Source organism: Astatotilapia calliptera, chromosome 3, assembly GCF_900246225.1.
Source record: "Astatotilapia calliptera chromosome 3, fAstCal1.2, whole genome shotgun sequence".
Taxonomy (NCBI): domain Eukaryota; kingdom Metazoa; phylum Chordata; class Actinopteri; order Cichliformes; family Cichlidae; genus Astatotilapia; species Astatotilapia calliptera.
Window position 1 is genome coordinate 40256429 of NC_039304.1, and position 20841 is coordinate 40277269.

The window sequence follows — 20841 nt, forward strand, 5'->3', positions numbered from 1 at the left end:
TCAATCCAGGGGGTCAGTGTTGACATTGTGGAGGACTATAAATACCTTGGAGTACACATTGACAATAAACTGGACTGGGCTAAAAACACCACAGCACTTTACAGGAAGGGCCAGAGTCGTCTCTATTTTTTGAGGCGACTGAGGTCCTTCAACATATGCCAGAAAATGCTGAGGATTTTCTATGAGTCTGTTGTGGCCAGTGCGATCCTCTATGCTGTTGCATGCTGGGGGAGCAGGCTGAGGGTCGCAGATGCCAACAGACTTAATAAACTAATCCGTAAGGCCAGCAATGTTGTGGGGATGCCTCATCATCCTCGCCTCAGAATAGATAGCAGAGATGAGCAAAGCCAAAATTAAACAAACTAAAAGTTCCACAAATGTAATCGTAATTAAAAGAATAAAGGATATGAATAAAACTGTTGGATCATCAGTCTGAGCCAATCCATCTCTTTGGATCAGGAAATAAAAATGCACAAGAAACAGACTCATCTGCTGTTGACAGTGAGACAGTTTTTAAATTATTATTAACAGTTATCATTATTATCAACAGACAGGTCAAAGGTCAGATGAAAACCACCATTTGTTGAGCATTCTGAAGCTCCTCTGCTGCCACCTACTGGCCCTATGACTGATGTCTTTCTACACAGTGCATACACTCATTGGCCACATTTTTAGGTACACTTTATTAATCCTGGATTGAACCGTCTTTTTGCTTTCAGAACTGACATAATCCCTCATGGCATGGACTCAACAAGGTGCTGGAAATATTACTCAGAGGTCCGTATAGAGATGATAGCATCGCACAGCTTCAGCACATATGATGATGTGAATCCCACACATCCCATAAGTGCTGGACTGGATTTTCAAGGTTTGGTAAAAATGTTCGACAGAACAAATATTTGTTTACTGTTTACTCTTCTGTCAGAGTCCAACTTCAACTGAGAACTGCAGTCGACTCTTTTAGTTGTCAGCACTTCAGTGTCACTACATGGGCAGCAAAGGCCATGTTTTGGTCAGTAGTTGGTGATTTTTTGTCTGTTGATGTTATTGCAATTTTTACGATAATGAAAACGCTGCACAAGATCATAAAGTATTTTATTACAGAAACTTTGAATAGTTCCTACCGTTGTGAAAGTAGAGTTAAACCAATGCTATTCTCCAACCCTGCAAGAACATACATACACTGTGTCACGGCAGCCAAGGCGAGCCGTGTGGAGTTGGAAGAAGGACCCAAGATGCAAGCAGTGGATGAGATGCTAATGAGGTTTATTTACAAAGGTGTAGTGGCAGACAAGCAGTGGGGCATGACAAATTAGTGATGGGACGTTCTGTATCGAGGCTTCGGAGCGTGTGTCGAGTAATGGAGGGGACGTTTCCGCGAAGCGCGTTTCGAGGCTTGCTTCATTTATGGGAGGAGCTGAAAATGATGACGTCGGAAGCCTCGCTGCCCGGCTGTACCACGTGACTGGTTCATGAAGTGGTTCGAACTTTGCCGCGAGATATGACAGCGATATAAACCCCTCAGACTTCATTCAAAATGTAGGTGTTTGATGGAGAGATGCGGTTAGTCAGAGTTTGGAGACCGTTTGGAGGTTTATGAGAGTGAGGAGAGAAAGTCAGGAGAGAATGGAGCCAGCTAAGAAGAGGAGGATGTCCTCCCCTGTGTGGGAACATTTTGATTTTATTCCTCCCAACAAGGTATGTAAATTTCTACAGAAGATGTATTTTCATGATACTGATGGTGCAATACAATTTATGTTAAGCTGTCGTTACTTTTGTACAAGGTGAAGTGTTTGCTATGTGCCAGGGAGCTGGGATATAACAACAACACCTCATCCATGCTTAGGCACTACAGAGCTTTGCATGAGAATAAGGGGAACACCGATTGTGGAGCAAGACCAGGTGAGCCATCAAATGCCATGATAATATAGCATGCAGTAATGTTACTAAATGATATAACAATATTATACAACTGTAATAAGTTACGTGTGTGATATTTATATTTGTGCTTTGTCTTTATTGTCTTTCCTCAGGAAAAGAATCTCCAATAGATGAAGACATGGTTAGCATGGTGATTGAGGACTCCCAGCCATTTAGCATTGTGGAGGACAAAGGATTCAAAAGATTTGTTAAATCATTAAATCCTAGCTATGTTCTCCCCACTAAAGGTCATAAAAGCAGTGAAAATTTAGTTTTTACAGAATAAAATGTGAACAGGCATACCTCAACGTTACAAAAGCACAACTACTGTCCACACCCCAACCACACCTCACCTCACAGTAAATGATCATTTCCATTTTAAGCATTTCCAAATAATCATTTTCCATACTGCCAGTATAAATATACACAGTATACTGCATCACTACAATATACATGTTTCACACACTCCTTTTGTTGTTGACATTTACAGGCTGTGTGCAAAAGGCCACACTCTTCAAATTCATGCCAACATATATTTTTACGTCCAGTAGGTGTCCTGCTAGAGCAAATGAAGCTTCAAGAAGCTTTGCACTGAGGTGAACCAATTGGATGAAAAGCTTCAGTGCTTCATGAGGCTTCATCTGCCCATCACTATGACAAATAACTGAAGACACCTAAACTGGGGGGGGGGAACCTGGGAGCATACGGCAAAGGGATGAGAAGCAGAGAGACGCAGACGAGGAACAGGACACCGTGGGACACAGGGTAAACGCAGACTGACACGAAGTAACACAGACAAACCGGCAACAGGCAGGAGAACACACAGGGCTTAAATACACACACCAGTAATCAGGGGATGAGAGACAGGAGGGCAACACAGCTGGGAGGAATCGGAGCTGACGGGACAGGGGAAACGTAAACTGAACACACTCACATCAGACAGAGACCTTCACAATAAAGCAGGAAACTCAGACACGGGGAACCAAACAAGACACAGAACTAAACAGACAGCTTCACAAACAGACAGGGTGATACCATAGACAGAGACACAGACTCAAAGGCAGACCGAATATAACACATAGAACTCAAACAATAATCATCATCATCATCATAATAAACTAGAAAATGATAACAAACTAAAAGCGCTGGGTCACCGACCCAGGACCATGACACACTGAGGTCGGTGTAAACAGTGACTGACACCTTAAATCCTACAGAGGAAACAAGTTTCAAAAACACCAGAGACAAACTAAAGTTAAAATCCACTCAGAATAAGCAATGACCGCCAATGTCTTGCAACATTTACTTGCTGTCATGTGATTGGCTGATTAAATATTTCTAGTAACAAGCAGCTGAAGGGGTGTACCTATTAAACCCGATTTACCAGTAAAGTGATACCCAGCAAAGTGGCCAGTAAGAGTGACTTAAATGTACATCACTGCTAATTTGGATGCTAGCAATCTTCTGAAACTAAACCAGACCTGGTAGAGCAGAGTTAACTGATAATCGTAAAGGTCGATGGTTCGATTCCAGTCTGCATGCCAAATAGGCCAAAGCCAAAAAAGGGCTTTGAGTGCTCAGAGCAGAAAAGTAATATACATGAGCTAGTCCATTTATATTTAGCTCTGATCATCACATGAAACTTAAATGAAGAAGTTCCTGCAGCTTTGAGGTGCATGTCTGTATGTTCCCTAGGATGAGTGGACTGGTCTTGATGAAACTTTGTGTGGTGGCGCTAAGGCGGATAACCAGTAAAGGTGACTAAATGGTGTTGACAACACCACCTGGGGAGGCAGTTACACCCCAGGAGAGATTACTACAACCAGTGCTAACGTACTAGTTACAGAAGCCCACAAGTTCGTTATTAGCAAGCAGAGGCAAGGCAATTTCATAAATCCAAGTTTGTTAGGAAAAAGCTACTAAAAAGCATAGAGCTGCAAAACCAGAGAACTTCTTGGGAGGGCTGCAGGGCTGACAACGCAAAAACATTAGAACACTTTTAATAACAAACAATAATTCAAAGGACAGGATTTGCTGCCACTGCTACTCTAGTTAAAATGCTGGGTGAAATAATTACACAAAATGGTAGAGACCGCCACTTAAGGAGGCAAACTACAGGGAAGAGTGCCACCAATTACTCACCAGTGTAGTTTCGCTGCAAACCTCAGTGCAATCTGAGTGGTGCAATCTACCCATTTCCCAATGTGTTCCACCATACCTGCCTAGCCCCCACAACAAGAGGCCGTGCCTCCACTAAGGCAAAAATCAACAATAACCTATAAGATCAGATATAAGATATAAAACACAAAACCACCGAGTAAATGAGATATAAAAGAAAAACAAGATACAACTCCTTTGAGGAACATGATTAAAATATAATAAACAGTTAACACAAAACACCATAAAAACAAACAACCAGTCAATGCCAGACAACAAAACAGCAGCAGTGCGTAGGCCTGTAACAAAAGAAAGAAAGCAGTTATCCAGGGTCCATCCTACTATAAGCCAAACTGTAGATAATCCATGAGGATCCTACTTAACACCCTTTAATAGTTACACAGCTTAAGCAACTGCCAGGGGAAATTAATCTGAACTGCGACACTTAAAAACAGCCTGTGAGCTTCGCCACCTTCACCTGAAAAGAGTGCAAGTTGCCAGGGATCAGGAGTAGGCCATAGCTGTTCCTTATAACCAGCCTCTGGTTACCAGCTAATGGAGGAGTCAATGTTTATGCTGCATTCATACACACCATGCATGAACCAACATCTGCCAATCTAGCCCACTACACCAAGGAATATAATGTAAATGACTGGGCTTTTTTGTTTACCTTGCTAGCTAAGTCTTCCTCGATAAACTCTACAGAGCAAGTCACTGTTCTGTGTTATAAGCTAATTTTTTTTAAATTTGTTCTTGCTCTCAGGACACAAGAAACTCCCCTTCAGAGAATGGCTTGCTGGTCTTTGCTAATTCGAATGCCAGCAAATAACTTTCTTTCATGCTTGATTATTGGATGGTAGTTTGTCAGATAAATGTGTTATGCTGAGCCTGCAAACTATCTCTGAGCGGTAGTCGTCCATTCTTGTGTTGACTGGTTGTTAACATAATTAGCATGCTTGGTGGAAAAGTGACAGCTGATGTTGTATTCTTCTAAATCCACAATGATTTCTTGGCAAATAAGATATACAGCCTATGGCTGAGCTTCTGTGAAAAAGTATTTAGTTGTCCATTCTTTGTTAATTAAAAACTTGTAACTCACTGTCAACTTTTCTTTTATTTGGCTCACTCATTGTGGCAGATATGCAGATTGCAGTATGTGGTACAGTTTTCAGTATTCACTGCTCAAATGCATACCTAATTTCAGTAACCTCTTACTGCATGCCCCATGACTTCACAGCATGAGACACGGATGAGACACACCAATCTTTGGCAGGCCAGAATAAAAAGACCAATGGGCAGGAAGTGGCCCACGGGCTGCAGTTTGCCCACCCCTGTATTAGAACCAGCTTGACTACTGTTTTTGCCAATCTGAGTTACAGAAGCTTATCTGTTGGATCAGACCTTACAGGCCAGCCTTCACTCCCCTCACTCATTAGTGAGCCTTGATAAACATGTCGCTGATTCATCACTGTTGCTTCTTGGGCCACTTTTGATATACTGACCTCTACAGACTGACTCCACAAAGAAAGAAAGAGTATGACACACAAATGTACTCTTTCTTGTCTGGAAAAGCAGCAGTGGGCCCTGACCTGTTGATCCTTTAAGTGTGTAAAACACAGACCACATGGGCACAAAAGGAGCATCTCTGAGTGCAGCTCTAAACATCATGAACCAACTGCTATGTCTGTGTGCTATCATGGATCTGATGAAGGATTTTAAGACTCTCCTTCACCCTTTTCCAGATTTTCACACCTCTGACCATGTGAAAATTACACAGTTGCATAACTTAACTTAACAATTACAAATAAAGATATCAGTGTAAGAGGAAAGGTCACCCTAACATGATCTGGAAATTAATTTGGTTGCAATATCAAGGCAGGAGAAAAATCTTTTCACTTCTTCCTTACTGAAGGTGAAAGCTGCTCTGTTTTGGTTCTCACCACTCCACCTGATCTAAAAACAGACTCAATGTAATGCATGTGAATCAGCACAGGAAATATAAAACTGTCATTAAAATTACCTTTGATTTGAGATGATGTTCCTGTGGAAAGGTGAATAAGAAAATTGCCTCTCATCCTTGTTAAACTGATGATGTTTTTGAGCTTCTCCACCTCATAGCTGCAGATCACCCAAAAGCATGTGCAAAGATTCACTGAACCTCATCAATCTCTTTACATGCCTTTCTTACATAAGAAACATTACTCATGGCTATATATCTGTAAAAGACCAATTCAAAGACAATTACTGGCATGCAGCACTGAAAACGAGAGGACTTACTCTCAAAATATATCATCCAACCTTCCCGTTGGTCTCTGGTTGAAGGTCTTCAGTCACTGTAAATTTTGCAAAGATGCAGATGAGGCAGAGACGCAGGCACTGATGTGCATTCAAAACTGTTCCCAAGCAGCCTCCATTATATTTTTTTATGTGTGCAACTTATTAGAGAGGTGAGATACAAATGCTGAGAGATAAGCAGCATAACACAGTTGGGAATCTAAGAAAAATCAAAAAAAAAAAAAAAAAAAAACAGCTCTGAGAAAGTCTGCATTTCCATCTTTCTTTGACATTTACACAACCTACAATACTCACGCATCCTTTTGTGCATGACCACTAGAGGGCTAGTTTTATCACTTACTTTCATCCTGTTGTCTTGTTCAATGATTCAGTTATTGAAAAAAAAAATTCAACTACCTATAACCCCCCCCCCCCCCCCCCCCCAAAAAAAGAAAATCAGGGCGGGGATTAATTTTTTCGTGTCCTCAGACTATAAATGAAAAAAAACAAAAGCTCACATCACTGAGAGGAACGATGAGGGAAACGTCTCTGCGATGTCTGCTTAGTAAGTAAAACATATCTTTAAGTTGCCTAAAGTTTATTTTTACAGACTTTTTAGTCACTGATTGATGATGAAGATGAAAGAAACTAACGTGAAAATCAGGTTAAACTGAATTAAAAACTGTTTTAATACACAGGCCTTAACCCCAGACCTGTACAAAAAAACAGGCTGTGAAAAACTTCAGTAATTTGGTGTGTTTTTTAAAGAACTGTACAGTGAATATATATTTATTTTTATTTTATTTTACTGTTGCAAAATTTATAATTCATTTATAATAGGAAATCTTAGTAATTCTGTACTCATTGCTTTCTAAAATAAACAAAGGCATACTGCATTTGACCAACAGTTACTAAAACAGAACTCTGAAAAATCCACATTTCCGTATTTATGGATGTTTTTAAATGTTCAGAAGAAAGATAAACACGTTATTCACGTGCTTGACCGCTAGAGGTCGCTTAATTTCAAAACATACGTTTGGTCATGAAATCTGCCCAGTAAGTAAAAGACCTCTTTAAGTTACCTAAAGTTTATTTTTATTGTGTTTTTGGTTACTGATTGATGATGGATGAAAGAAAACGACATGAACAACAAGTGAAATAGAATTCAAAGCAAGTTTAATACACAAAGAAGATGCATTTCAGCTGTATGAAGGAAGTTTGAGCATCTTAACACCAAAAAACAGGTTGTGAAAATCTTCAGTTTTTCAGGCAATTTAGTGATTTTGAAATAAGAACTGTAAATTATAAATATTGCCTGTTTATTAACAATCCATAAATACCTCCCTCCCCAGATTAAGATAACAGTGTTTCAATTCAGGACTGCACGACTCAGCTCAGAACAAGACACATTAAAATGTCTACATACAACATAAACGACATTCATTAATTCCACTAGTGGGATTTGTCTCGGCATGAGAGCAAAATTCATCTTTCGCCATCATATTTGTGATTGCAGCCATTCCCCTACTCTCTATGAATGGTACTCATGGCCATTGGTCAGTGGTTGTTGATCAATGGTCATGAGAATTTGCATAATTTTGATGAAGGAACTGACCTCCCAGCCCATTGTTCCTTCGGTGGGCTGGTTTCAGTCATAACGCAAATGTAGGCTGTTTATAAGGTTGGGGAAACCTGCAGTCAGCTGAGACTGAAGAAGTCACTTGGATGAGTGACGAAACATTTCTCTTACTGAAAACGCTTCGTCCAGATCAACAGAATCAACTTTCGGAGTTTTATGTAGTTTATTTCTGTCACTGTTCTGTGTTTAGGTTTGCGGATGTGATTCATATCTGACTGCAGTCATTACATTTGACAAATCACAAGTTTCACATTTTGACATGAAGCATAAATCAGACTTTAGGGGAACATTTTACTCAACACTAACACCACAGAATCTCTTCTCTTTATCGGACACAGCAGTACTGAATAAAATATGACTTATCACTTGATTGTTTAACTGATTGATGAAGAATTGATTTGTTTGTGAAAGCTCAAACCAACCTTTTCTCTTTAGTTCTGATCTCATTGCCGAGCTGCACAACAAACCAAGGTCAGTAACCTTCTTCTGTCACAGTTTAAACCTAATAAATGCTCACTGATATGACCTGATTGAGTTCATGTTTCAGAGTGTAAAGTAAAAAGATCATCAGTTTTTCATTGTAACCCTCACAGCTCGTCTGACTGTGAGTCCCAGCAGCTCTCAGTTGTTTAAGGATGACTTTGTGTCTCTGAGCTGTGAGGAGGACGACAGCTCTGCTGGATGGACTCTGAGGAGAAACACAAGCTTAGAAACCAGGACTCAGTGTAGAGATGGGTGGGGAAAACCAGCTGCTTCTTCCTGTAACATCAGCTACATCGACCCACTTGAAAGTGGAGTTTACTGGTGTGAGTCCAGAGAGGGTCCCATTAGTAACATGGTTAACCTGACAGTCACTGGTAAGCTGAGTGTGTGGAGTTAGTGTTGATGAAGCTGTGTGTAAATGGATGAAATGCTGTAGTTTGTCTCTGTGTTGAGGTGGATCAGTGATCCTGCAGAGTCCTGTCCTCCCTGTGATGGAGGGAGATGACGTCACTCTGCTCTGTAAAACAAAGACCACTCCCTCCAACCTCCCAGCTGCTTTCTATAAAGATGGCTCCCTCATCAGGAAGCAGCCTACAGGTCACATGACCATCCAGCATGTTTCCAGGTCTGATGAAGGCCTCTACAAGTGTGACATCAGCGGTCATGGAGAGTCTCCATCCAGCTGGATCACTGTCACAGGTGACACACTCACCTGTCTGTGTTTCTGCAGGTTTCAACATTCACAATGTGACGACAACTTAATGACTGTGTTTGCTTTATTTTAGGGGAACACACCACCACACCTCCACCTACATCAACACCTCCACCTACATCAACACCTCCTCCATCACTGTCCTCCACTGCTCTCTCTGTGTTGTCATTTCTTAAATCGATCTGTGGGTTCTTACTGCTGTTACTGGTTCTGTTAGGGAGACCGTGTGTTCACAGGAAACTTGAAGGTGAGACTTGGTAAATTATTTTGATGTGATGTTCACTAATATTTTTCTCAGAGTATGAAAGAGTAAATTATTTTGCTGTTCATTCTGACTGATTTCAGCTGATGGGGCAGAAGTTGGAGATAATGACATCACATACAGAGAGAGAAAATCTCAAATCATCGGCAACAGCCAATCAGAGGAAGCAGAGGTAGTGTTTAATATGCTGTGTCTAGCGTTCATGTTGATATTGAAAGAAAAGGTTACATGAACTCATTGTGAACTCACTGAGCCTAAACTAATGTGTTAAACACAATAAAAAGTCCTTACATATTCCGTGCATAATATGTTTATGTCCACATTCACGCTTGTTAATGATTGGAATAACGTTAATGTTAATGGAGGAATAACTCTTTGAGCTGCTTCAGCCCAAAAATATACTTCTTATAAGACTTTTCATTTAAACAAATTAAACTCATTACTACTATGACTCTCCAAAAATCTAATTCTACATGTAAATGAATCAAATTTATAGAGCCAGTGAGAAAAATAAACAACAAGTAAAAACTTGCAATTTTATCAACGTGTTATTATAAAATTGCACACACACACAGAAGATCTTATTTCCTGTTGCCTACACTGGTTTATTTTTTATTCTTTCCACTGTGAAGTTTTTTTTATATTTGTACATCTTTGATTTCTTCGTCTTCATTTTAAAGTGACGTCAGTTATTTGTTTTAGTTTTTACTTTTCACCAGCTGGACGCGCCTAATAAAGTTAAACAGTTACACAGTGAATTAGCGTTTATTATTATATTTACAAAATAACAACGTTTTTATCTTCGTCGTAACATTTTATTTTGTTGTATTTATCCGCAACACCTTAGGCTGGTCCGTGAAAATATTGTCTGACATTAAACTGAACCGTGGCGCAAAAAAGCCTGGGGACTGCTGCTGCAGTCTATATTACTCTATTTTGCTTATTCTTGTCAGGGCCATTGCAGGGCTGGAGCCTATCCCTGCTACCACAGGACGAGAGGATGCCAGCGTGACATAGGGGTAGCCATTCAAGGTTACATTCACATCTTGGCAATTTAGAATTGCCCTTAATAATAACTTAATAACTGCATTCCTCTGGACTGTGAGAGGAAGCCGGAGTACCCGAGCTGTATCTCAATTCATTGGCCACATTCCTCGAAGAACTCAGCCTTCATGGTCGACGTGGGCAAGGTCCTCCAAAGACCGAGAAGGCCAGAAATGCGAGGCTGTGAAGTGGGACGGTGTAGCCTTCAGATTTGCGTCACCAGTTGTCTCACCAGTTACCGCGCTATGATTTCTGAGATATGGTAGGCCACGAAGAATACACCGGACCCATCTTTCAAATCAGGGGAAATGAAGGACGCATTTGTCGGCCCCGTTTGGAGCAGTCTTAGAATTGGGACAGCCTTCGTCGTCTGGCTGTGACGTAATTGGCCTTCAAATGTGGCCTCCGAAGGATGCAGCTCCTGAATGAAAACGCTATCTGCTTTTTGCACAAAATTATCAAATTTGCAGCTTCAGTTAAGTTAAGTAGGATGGTTTGTCAGAACACCGGCTGTAGGTGTGAACGAGTGTTTAGTTGTCTGTCTCTTTGTTAGTCCTGTGATGGACTGGTAACCTTTCTGCTGTGTATCTCAGCTGGAATAGACTCCAGACTTTGTGCTTCCATAAGATGGATCAGTGATTCAGAAAATGGATGATTTCTTTCAATGATACCATTTTACGGAACTTATTTAAAGACTAGAATTGAACTCACTGTAGGTGTTCTGAGTTTGTAGGTGACCGTTAATGAATGCTGCTCTTTGCATGTGTTTTTCAGCCTGTGGTTAGTCTGTTAACAGAAACAACAGCTCTGTGGTCGTCATGTTTCCCCTGTCAGATAAAAATACTTCAGCTCCTCAGGTTGTACTGCAGGACTGTTAATGTCACAGGTTTGTATTTCACTGGTATGATTGTAATTATTTTGTAGTTTGCATGACATCCTGGTCCAGTGAGTCTGTGAGGCCCCTGATTGAGCGGTTCTGTGTTCCACACGTACAAACATTATATTTGTATTTATGAGTAAATCTGTTTTATGCTTGTGATAGCCTAGCTCTGTATTTGTCAAAGTGTGTGGCATAGTTCTGAGTTGGGGGGCAAGTTACCTGGCAGAAGATTCATGCAGAACTAATGTTTAACATTGGAATCACTTTTACAATGGAGCAAAGAAATTTGCAGCAGTTACTTTAATAATATGCACATCCGCTGAAAAACTGCAGCCGTGTGTGTAAGGGGACAGCCACAATGAAGAAGAAGTGTACTGCAAAGTGCGAACATGTGGTCGGGTCTGTCGTGCTAGGACTAAGACTAGGACTGAACTTTATTTTTCAATGTTTGACAATATCTAAAAAAAAGTTGCAGCTTTTCTGTCATTGTTTTGTTTAGATGGGGCGTGAAAAAATGTCTTCCTGCTATTTGGTAAAAGATGTAAAAAATTGGAGAGCCACTGGCCTAGCTGAAAAAGATTTTGAGTTTATGAGAGGCCACAGTATCTCACATAGAGTTGTTATGCCTGTGATCAGGATGTATTTATGCAAGACGGATTATGAAGACGTCATAAAATGTGTGTTTTCTTCTCATATTTAAAAACAATAAGTGAACAAATATATCTAGTGGGTTTTTCCCCCCAAAAAAGAGCTGATCAAATTTTTAGGAATTTTTTTCATTGTGCTACATAGGAATAGTAATAAATTTTATCTTTTTACACACATCCTGTTCAATAGCATCACTTCTATAACTTCTAGTATTTGCAGTGATTCCTCTCTGTGTGTTTTGTTGTGCAGAGAGTGATCCCGTTCCTATCCACTCAGCCCTGAGAACAGAAGACATCAGTTATGGACAAACAGCTGTAAGAACAAACACACTCTGGTACAGCTGCTCTTTATTCACTAAAAACAGAGTAATTATTTTTCATTATTATTATTTTCCACATTCAGCAAATTAAAGTCTAGGGTCTTCAGAGACCTGCAGCAAGCTTTCTTCTCCACACTGAATCAGGTCTTAGCTCACTATGCTAGTAAATAACAGTTTGAAGTAAATCATCAACAGCTCAGTGAGAGGAAAACTAAACTAGAAATCCAAGGTGAACAAGATGATCCCATAAAAATGTCAAATCATTGATATGATGTTATGAATTATAACTGTTACATCCTACAGTAATGCTTTACTGTTATAAAGAATTTGGCAATCAGGCTTCATGTTTACTGTGTAGGACAAAAATGTTCATTTTTTGCATTTGTTTTTTACTGAAATGAGCTCAGATGATGAGAAACACCAACTCCCTCAAATGCCTTGAAACGTTTGACTGGTACTCTGTAAGATCTGAATTAAAAATGTTACATAAGTCAAGAATAGATTTAGAAAAACGTGTCCCAAGAATGAAAGTAAAAGTAGATCTTATGACTCATATCTGATTTTACCTGACTTTATTGCATTACTGATCCTGGTATTCAGGAAGGATATTGTCAGGGAATTTTTAACTTTTATTGTCATGAAATGTAACTGAGTGATATACTGATAAGCAGAGATGGGCAGTAACGCATTACTTGTAACGCGTTACAAGCTCACATAGATGAGGCCCTCATCTATTTAATGTGATGCAGTGTTTGTCTCTTTTCTTTAATGAAAGTGAGCTTCCAGAAATTATTAAGTTGTTCTTCTTGGCCTCTTTTTATAAATAGACCAATATTATATACAATACCATAGAATGTGACAGATCTGACAGACTCAGTAGATCAAATTGTAAAAATGACTTTTATTAAGATAAAATCACATCAGCAGCAACCTCCATCTGTAAAGTGTAAACAACCTGTAAAATGTGTGAAAATAGGAAGATATGTTCATACTCAGCAGTTAATTTATTTTAGTTTATTTCGTATTTTGTAGTTAAAATTCTTTTGTACAGCCATGTGGACTGTTAATCTGTTAAACTTTAAACTGAACTTACCTAAATGAAGCTTTATCTGGAGTTTGTTTCTTCTGTAACAGTTTAATGTTTCAGAGAGATGATGTCTCAGCGTCACTGTCTGAACACTCAACAACACATTTAAATTTAAATCCTCTCCCCATTCTGTCAGTTTACTTTACATAAACATAACTGAGTTTTCAGAGCTGCTTATCCTTCTCATGTTGAACGGTGTGTGTTTGTGTTTAGACTTTAAGCCAGTGCCCAACGTCGCCTACTTTTCACTGAAGCAGTCCACCGGTCCAACCACTGATGTCCAGCTGCTGGTCTCTAACTGGCCCACGCAGCCCTTGTAATCACTCTCAGTGGTTGTATAAGTCTGTCTGCATATAGTGTAACAAAGCGTAACTAAAATATAAATGTAATGAATTATTTTAATAAAGTTTGCTTTTTGTTACATTTCATTTCTAAGTGTGGCACCTCTGTTGCTTCTATACAGCAGTGAACTGCTTCCTCTGCAGCATCAGTAAACTTTGCGCTCATGTGTCATTCCTGTCGTGTGGTTCTGTGGGTTTCAGAAGTAGTGCTGATGGAAAATTTGAACTGTGTTTCTAACTGGTACACACCTCTATTCAGAGCAGATAACAAAGAACAGACAAACAGCTAAACCTCAACCACAGACTAAAAACAGCAGGAACATCATCGAGTGGCTGAAAAGATTCAGAACACAGTGTGTGTATGTGTGTGTGTGTGTGTGTGTGTGTGTGTGTGTGTGTGTGTGTGTGTGTGTGTGTGTGTGTGTGTGTGTGTGTGTTTGTGTTTGTTTGAAGAGTTTCAATTCAAGGAAATCAAATCTGTAAGAATTTTCTCCCTGGCTAGCTTGGTGTTAGCATGCTCTTTGTGCAGATGTTTGCACAGTTAAAGCCGCAATGTGATTTTTTTTCTGTCCTTGATGCAGTTTACACTTTACCATCACATTCTCAGCCTCTCATGCTACAAAAATAAGAGGAATATCTCCACTCATCCAAAGTTGTGGACCTCACCACCAATTTCCTCCTCCGTGCACACAAACTTCAGCTGCTTGTAGCAGGAAGGAAAACACATCTGATATGTATTTAATCCGTCCATTGTGCAGATATTTAAAGAGCCTTTGTAATGCAAGTAGCGACAAAATTGTAATATTATTACAGAATTTTGTACAGTAGTGTGTTGTATTACTACATTATGCTAATGTAAATGTGTTATTTTGGAAAGCATTACACACAACAGTAAACCAGTTACATCAGGAGGTGTAACAGTCAGTGCTGCAGGGGGTTTCATTTGTTGTAATACCAAACGTGACCACTTGTACCTAAAACTAAACAATTTGTGTAAAAGAAGTAAAGTAGCCAAAGTGCAGATGATAGTTTAGGTGTTGATTTGGATTTTACATTTGGAACCACACATCTGTGTGTGTGTGTGTGTGTGTGTGTGTGTGTGTGTGTGTGTGTGTGTGTGTGTGTGTGTGTGTGTGTGTGTGTGTGTGTGTGTGTGTGTGCTTGAAAGCTTTGTGATGAAAATTGCTCTTCTAATGACCGTCCCAAGGCAAAACCATGGTCTGGTGCTGCCACCTACTGACACTGAAGTGCACCAGCAAACCCTCCAGCACTGTCAAGATGACAGAGTCCAAAGTGCACAGCATGTGAGACCAGAGAAGTTTGGGGATGCATGCTCAGGGTGCTGTGATGGCTTTAAGGTAAAATAAATAAATCTGTGTCCTCCAAAGTTTCCAGACACTGAATGCTTGCTGTATTTAAATTTTTAAAAAATGTGCTATTTCCTGTGTTTTAATGAATCAAATATCACATTTCCTTCACTGTCCAATTGCCCTTGAACCTGGACTTCATGTGTATCACTGAGACTTGGCTTAACCCTGGTGAGTCCAGTATTTTATCAGAACTTTTACCAGCGGGTTGTTCCTTTTTAACACACCGAGGGAGATGAGGAGGTGCGGCAGGTGAATTTTAAAAATGATTTTAAATGTAAAGAGTTATTTTTGAAGTCTTTATCTTCCAGCTCTGATCTGACGTGTTTTGAAGTCAATCACTCCAACTCAGTGCTCTTTGCTGTTATTTATCGTCCCAATGAGAATTTTGTAAATGACTTTTCAGAATTTCTAGCTGGGATAATGTTCTTATTATGGGAGATTTTAATATCCATGTCTGCTGCACTGACAAAGGAGGAGAAGTTTTATTGACTCTTTTAATCTGGTCCAGTCCATACCTGGTCCTACACATGAACATGGTCACACACTAGACCTGGTCTTGTCACAGAGTCTGCCTGTGCCTAATGTGGAAGCTGTCGGATCATTAACCCTTCTACTGCTGCCCCGTTCTCCTCTGCTTTTAGCCAGCTGTCTGTCCCCACTGTTTTCAGCTGGGAGTTGTTCTGAGAGTGATATATAAATTGCTTCCTTGCTTGCCCCATGGCCAAGTAGATGAAATCACAATGGTTGTACTTATCTTTGATGAAGATGAGAAAGCACACTGGGCAGAGGTAGAGAATTTATTCTCGGGAGGGGCCGTGCTGACACCTACTGCTTTCTGGCAGGAAGCACCATGCCCCTCCTGTGTTTTAAACAGTGTTGGGGAGTAACGGAATACATGTACCGCCGTTACGTATTTAAAATACAAAATATGAGTAACTGTATTCCGTTACAGTTACCGTTTTAAAAGGTGGTATTCAGAATACAGTTACTTTGTTGAAATAAATGGATTACACTGCGGTACTTTCCTGTTTCATACTGTCGCGGGTCAGGACTGTTTGGGTTTGTTTGACAGCTACGTTCTGTTGTTCCAGGTGGCAGCGTACGGGTTGCCATGGTTACAGGGTGACGCTCTCTCTCTCTGTGTTTCCTGGGTGAGAGAACGCCTTTTTGTTGTTGTTGTTGTTGTGCTAAGCTAACAGGCAGAATGCTACAAGCATAGCCCTAAAGAAAGTAGCATCATGGGCAGTATAGTCCGTGTTGCAGGGAGAATGGACTGCCATACACGTTATGGGTCTGTGAGCGCGAGGAGGGAGTTAAAGGGGAGTGGAAAGGTACGAGTTGTCGTTGAGGAAAAACGGGAGCTGGAAGCATGTAAATATAATAATAACCACTTCAGCCAAGAAGAGTGCCTGACGAGCCCAGTTGTAAGTAAGCTATTAAGACTCGACTGTACACCGTGTTCGTGTTTTCCTCCGAAAACAACAAGTTCCGTTAGAGCAGCCTTTCAACGCCTCTCTCTGTCTCTCACAAGAAAAGTTGACCCACACAACAAAGTAAAGCTATTTTTCAGCTACGAGCCGACAGGGACCCCGCCGTATTAGTCAGAGGTCCCTTTACTACAGTTCGGAGTCGCGGACCTTCAGTAACAGTAATATATCACAGCAATAGTACATTCATGTAGTTGTAAAAAGCATGATAATATATTAAGTAATCCAAAGTATTCAGAATACGTTACTGTCATTGAGTAACGTAACGGAATACGTTACAGAATACATTTTGGGGCATGTATTCTGTATTCTGTAATGGAATACATTTTAAAAGTAACCTTCCCAACACTGCTTGTAACCTATATCACCAATTATGTTATGGAAAATGACGCATTAACTACTACAAAACTCTGACCTTTGTGGGAATGCTTGGAGCAGACTAACATGTGAGCTGGAGTGTTCTGGGACGTTATATTTTGTTTTTGAATGGCTGCAATCCAGGCCATCCGTCGCCTCTTTTTACTTCGGAAACATGGCTCGAACAATTTCTCTTCAACGATGTAATCCGATAACAACCGATCTCTTTACCCGTCAGCTTCCCGTGGCTGTCATGAGACCGGCTATTGCAGTTAATAATGCAACAAAAATTAAATTGCTTTATACATGACACAATAAGATTACTTACACAACTTCGACATAAGTACTATGAACACCAGGAAAAAAACAGGTAGTTTACTAGCAAGGCAAGTTAAAGAAGTTGCAGCATCAAGACTGATTACAGAAATAAGAACTAGTGCAATTAACAACTGACCCAAAGAGAATTAATGATGTATTCCGAGAATATTATAAAGCACTTTACTCTTCAGACTTAAAAAAAGATCCAGACATAATCGAAAGTTTTTTCGATGCTATTCCATCTAGAACACAAACTACTGTTAGAAGAACCAATAACATTAAGGGAGATAAATCAGGCTATTCAAAGTATGCAGTGCTCAAAAAGCCCCGGTCCAGATGGGTATAGTGCTGAATTCTATAAGACCTTTAGCAAACAGATTTCACCCGTTCTTTTGGAGGTATATAACGAAGCTCTAACTAAAGGATGCTTACCTTCAACCATGTATGATAGCACTATCTCTCTAATCCACAAGCCTGGTAAGGATCCTTTGGAACCTTATTCGTACAGACCAATAAGTCTATTGAACGTAGATAATAAAATATTGGCAAGCATTCTGGCTATGCGATTAGAGATAGTTCTCCCAACAGTTGTGTCGGAGGACCAAACTGGATTTGTAAAAAATAGACAGTTATCTTTTAATATTAGAAGGCTATTCAATATTATATATACACATGATACTTATGATCAATCTGAAATACTACTCTCATTAGATGCAGAGAAGGCCTTTGACAGGGTTGAGTGGGATTTCCTCTTCTCGACCCTGTCAAAGTATGGCATAGGCCCTAATTATATCTCCTTTGTTAAGCTGCTTTACACAAAACCTCAGGCCTCGGTTAACACAAATAATATAACTTCTAGTCCTTTCCTCCTCCACTGCTCTACAAGACAAGGGTGCCCTTTGTCCCCATTGCTATTTGGACTTGTCATAGAACCTCTCGCCATTCAATTACGCTCTACAAAAAATTACAAAGGAATAAGGAGATGTGATGTAGAACATAAGGTGTCTCTCTTTGCAGATGATTTGTTGCTATATATCACTGACCCTACTAAATCATTGCCAAAAATTATGACAGTTCTAACTGAATTTGGGAAAATTTCTGGATACAAAATCAACTTAACAAAAAGCATATTGTTTCCTATTACTTCGTTAGAAAAATTAGATAGCGCTACATTGATTTTGTTTCCTTTTACAATCTAAAATACCCGTGTAACCCGTGAATTCTCTGGCCTTTTCAAACATAATTTTATTAATTTATACCATCAAACTTAACAGAACTTGGAAAGACTGTCTAAACTGCCCATCTCGCTTGCTGGCCGAATAAATATCATTAGGATGAGCACAAGCATACGTTCCTACCCTCATTCCTTCAAATACAAATACTCAGCACTCTCCCAATGTGGTGACAAACAGAAATGAGCACTATACACCTATTCATACTCCCCAGACATATTCTATACTCCCAGGTCCAGGTTTCACCACCCCCACGGGGGCAATCAACTGCCAGACACAAGAGATGTTACCCCTTTCCCTGCCGTGGGGGCAAGCAGACCACCCCCGGCCTGGCAGTCGCGGGGGAGGCCCAGTGTCACAGATCCTGACCAACTCCTCCCAGCCACCCTGCCCCGATGGTGAATAGAGAATGGGGGTGTGAAAACCGCATACCTCACTTCGCCCTCTCATATGAACTGCGTCCTGTTCTAAAGTGCATTTAAAACACAGGAGGGTCATGGTGCATCCTGCCAGAGAGCAGTAGGTGTCAGCACTTCCCGAGAACCCTCAATGTCTATATGCATTTAAAATTAAGAGGTGCACACCCACCCCAGAGGTTAGGTTGGATATACAAACCATACTCTGGACGCCATATATCGTGCCCACTCCCAAAGCCCTATATGTATGTGTTATGAGACTATAAGTAATGTGGATGTCTAGGTTGCGGAATAAAATTGAGGTACAGGTCGCAAGAAGAGGACAGTCCCCTGCACACTGGTGACACACCTGCACCCCAAGGCCCTGTGTGGGTGGGTGAGATGGAACGGGAACAGGGAGGCCAGGGTGGCCCACACAACCCCACCGCAAAGGAAACTACACCCACCCCATCATCCAATCATCTACCACACCACATAAGACAGTAGACACCCAGGTTGAGTTCATTCTCCATCTCTCCTGCAGGGTGGACTCTTGTGGATCCGAGACCTCCTGTAAGGATGTGACAAACTCCATGCCGGTCGAAGCGACACCTATTTCCACCAGCGCATCAGAGGTCCCCCACACCAGGGCAGGGCCCCAATGCATACACCCACCCACCCACAACCCTGGCGACACACCAGCCAGGGCCCAAGCCCCCAGGACCTAGACAGATCCCTAGCCCAGAGGCGGAGCCCCCCAGACAGTGTGAGCAGTTGTTAGTAGATGTCCTGTGTACTCTATGTAGTATTTTGTATTGTATTAATTGCAGACTGGGATTTCTTATCATTTGAAAGGGTTTTAAGCATATCTGACTGAAAAGTCTGCTTCCCACTTTGCAATAGGAAGGGATATTGATTCATCTATTTTAGAGAGTGTTTTGTATATTTTAGACAATGATTTGGGCAGATTAAGAGTAAAACATTGTACCACACTTGGTAGTGTTTGTAATTCAATTTGACTGGGTTTATTTTATTATTTTTTTACTATGGATTTAATTTGTTGATATTCTAAAAATCTTTTCTTGCTGATCCCATGTTGTATAACTAGTCTGTCAAACGGAATAAAGTCTGTTCCTTCTAAATTCCTTCTTCCAAGTATTTAATTTCTTTGCAACTCCAATCTGGGAAGTTAGTCAGAATCAGAAATACTTTATTAATCCCGAAAGAAATTATAGGTTACAGCAGGCAGCATGCTAATGGCGCATGCACACTTACGAAGGAACCCTCTGACCAAAAAAAAAACACTCCACTCAGACTGAGCTCCTAATGGGAGAACAGAAAAAAAACACAAAAAGTCTTCCAGCCGACCCAGGTGGCCTTGCGTAGGATAGGGATGAACAGTCTAAACACCGTCTGTTCTCGGGATGAAAATTTGTTTTTGTTTAGCTCCAGTCTCGAGACCACAGCTGGCACCGATATGGTAGCCGCATGAAATGATGGTGGTATTCCTTTAGTGCGAACAACTGCATGTCAATTTCACAGCCGATCTAGCAGTCCTAAACCGGTCTCTCAATCTCCGAGATGTTATCAATCTTGCGCTCAAAGACCAAAGTCTGAGAACTCACGCCCGCCGTGAGCTTCTCCAAGATGTTATCCAATTTTTGCTCAGAGGTCTTAGTCTGAGTGCTCACAGCAGCCTCAAGCTTCTCCAAGATCTTATCTTCAATGATCCCATTTTGAGAAATCACGACTCGTCCAATTGCTTCAATCACAGCAGCCTTGTGGGGTTTTGAATAGCCGATTCCGCTTTCTTTAATCTTTGATAAACCAGGGGCCAAGCCAGGTCCGATCAGCAAGAACCCTGTTTTCATGGTTCCGAAAAGGTAGATGTCTTCAGTGTCCTCGATCGACAGTCC

General features: G+C 40.6%; 1 protein-coding gene across 1 annotated transcript; it reads left to right on the top strand.

Annotated features, from left to right (window-relative positions):
- Nucleotides 1-789: 789 nt before the first annotated feature.
- LOC113014718 (Fc receptor-like protein 5) lies at nt 790-13792 on the top strand. Its single transcript, XM_026156433.1, has 5 exons — nt 790-873; nt 8652-8847; nt 8927-9172; nt 12269-12353; nt 13639-13792. Coding segments are annotated over exons 1-5 (612 nt in total). The 3' UTR covers nt 13640-13792.
- The last annotated feature ends 7049 nt before the right edge of the window (nt 13793-20841 follow it).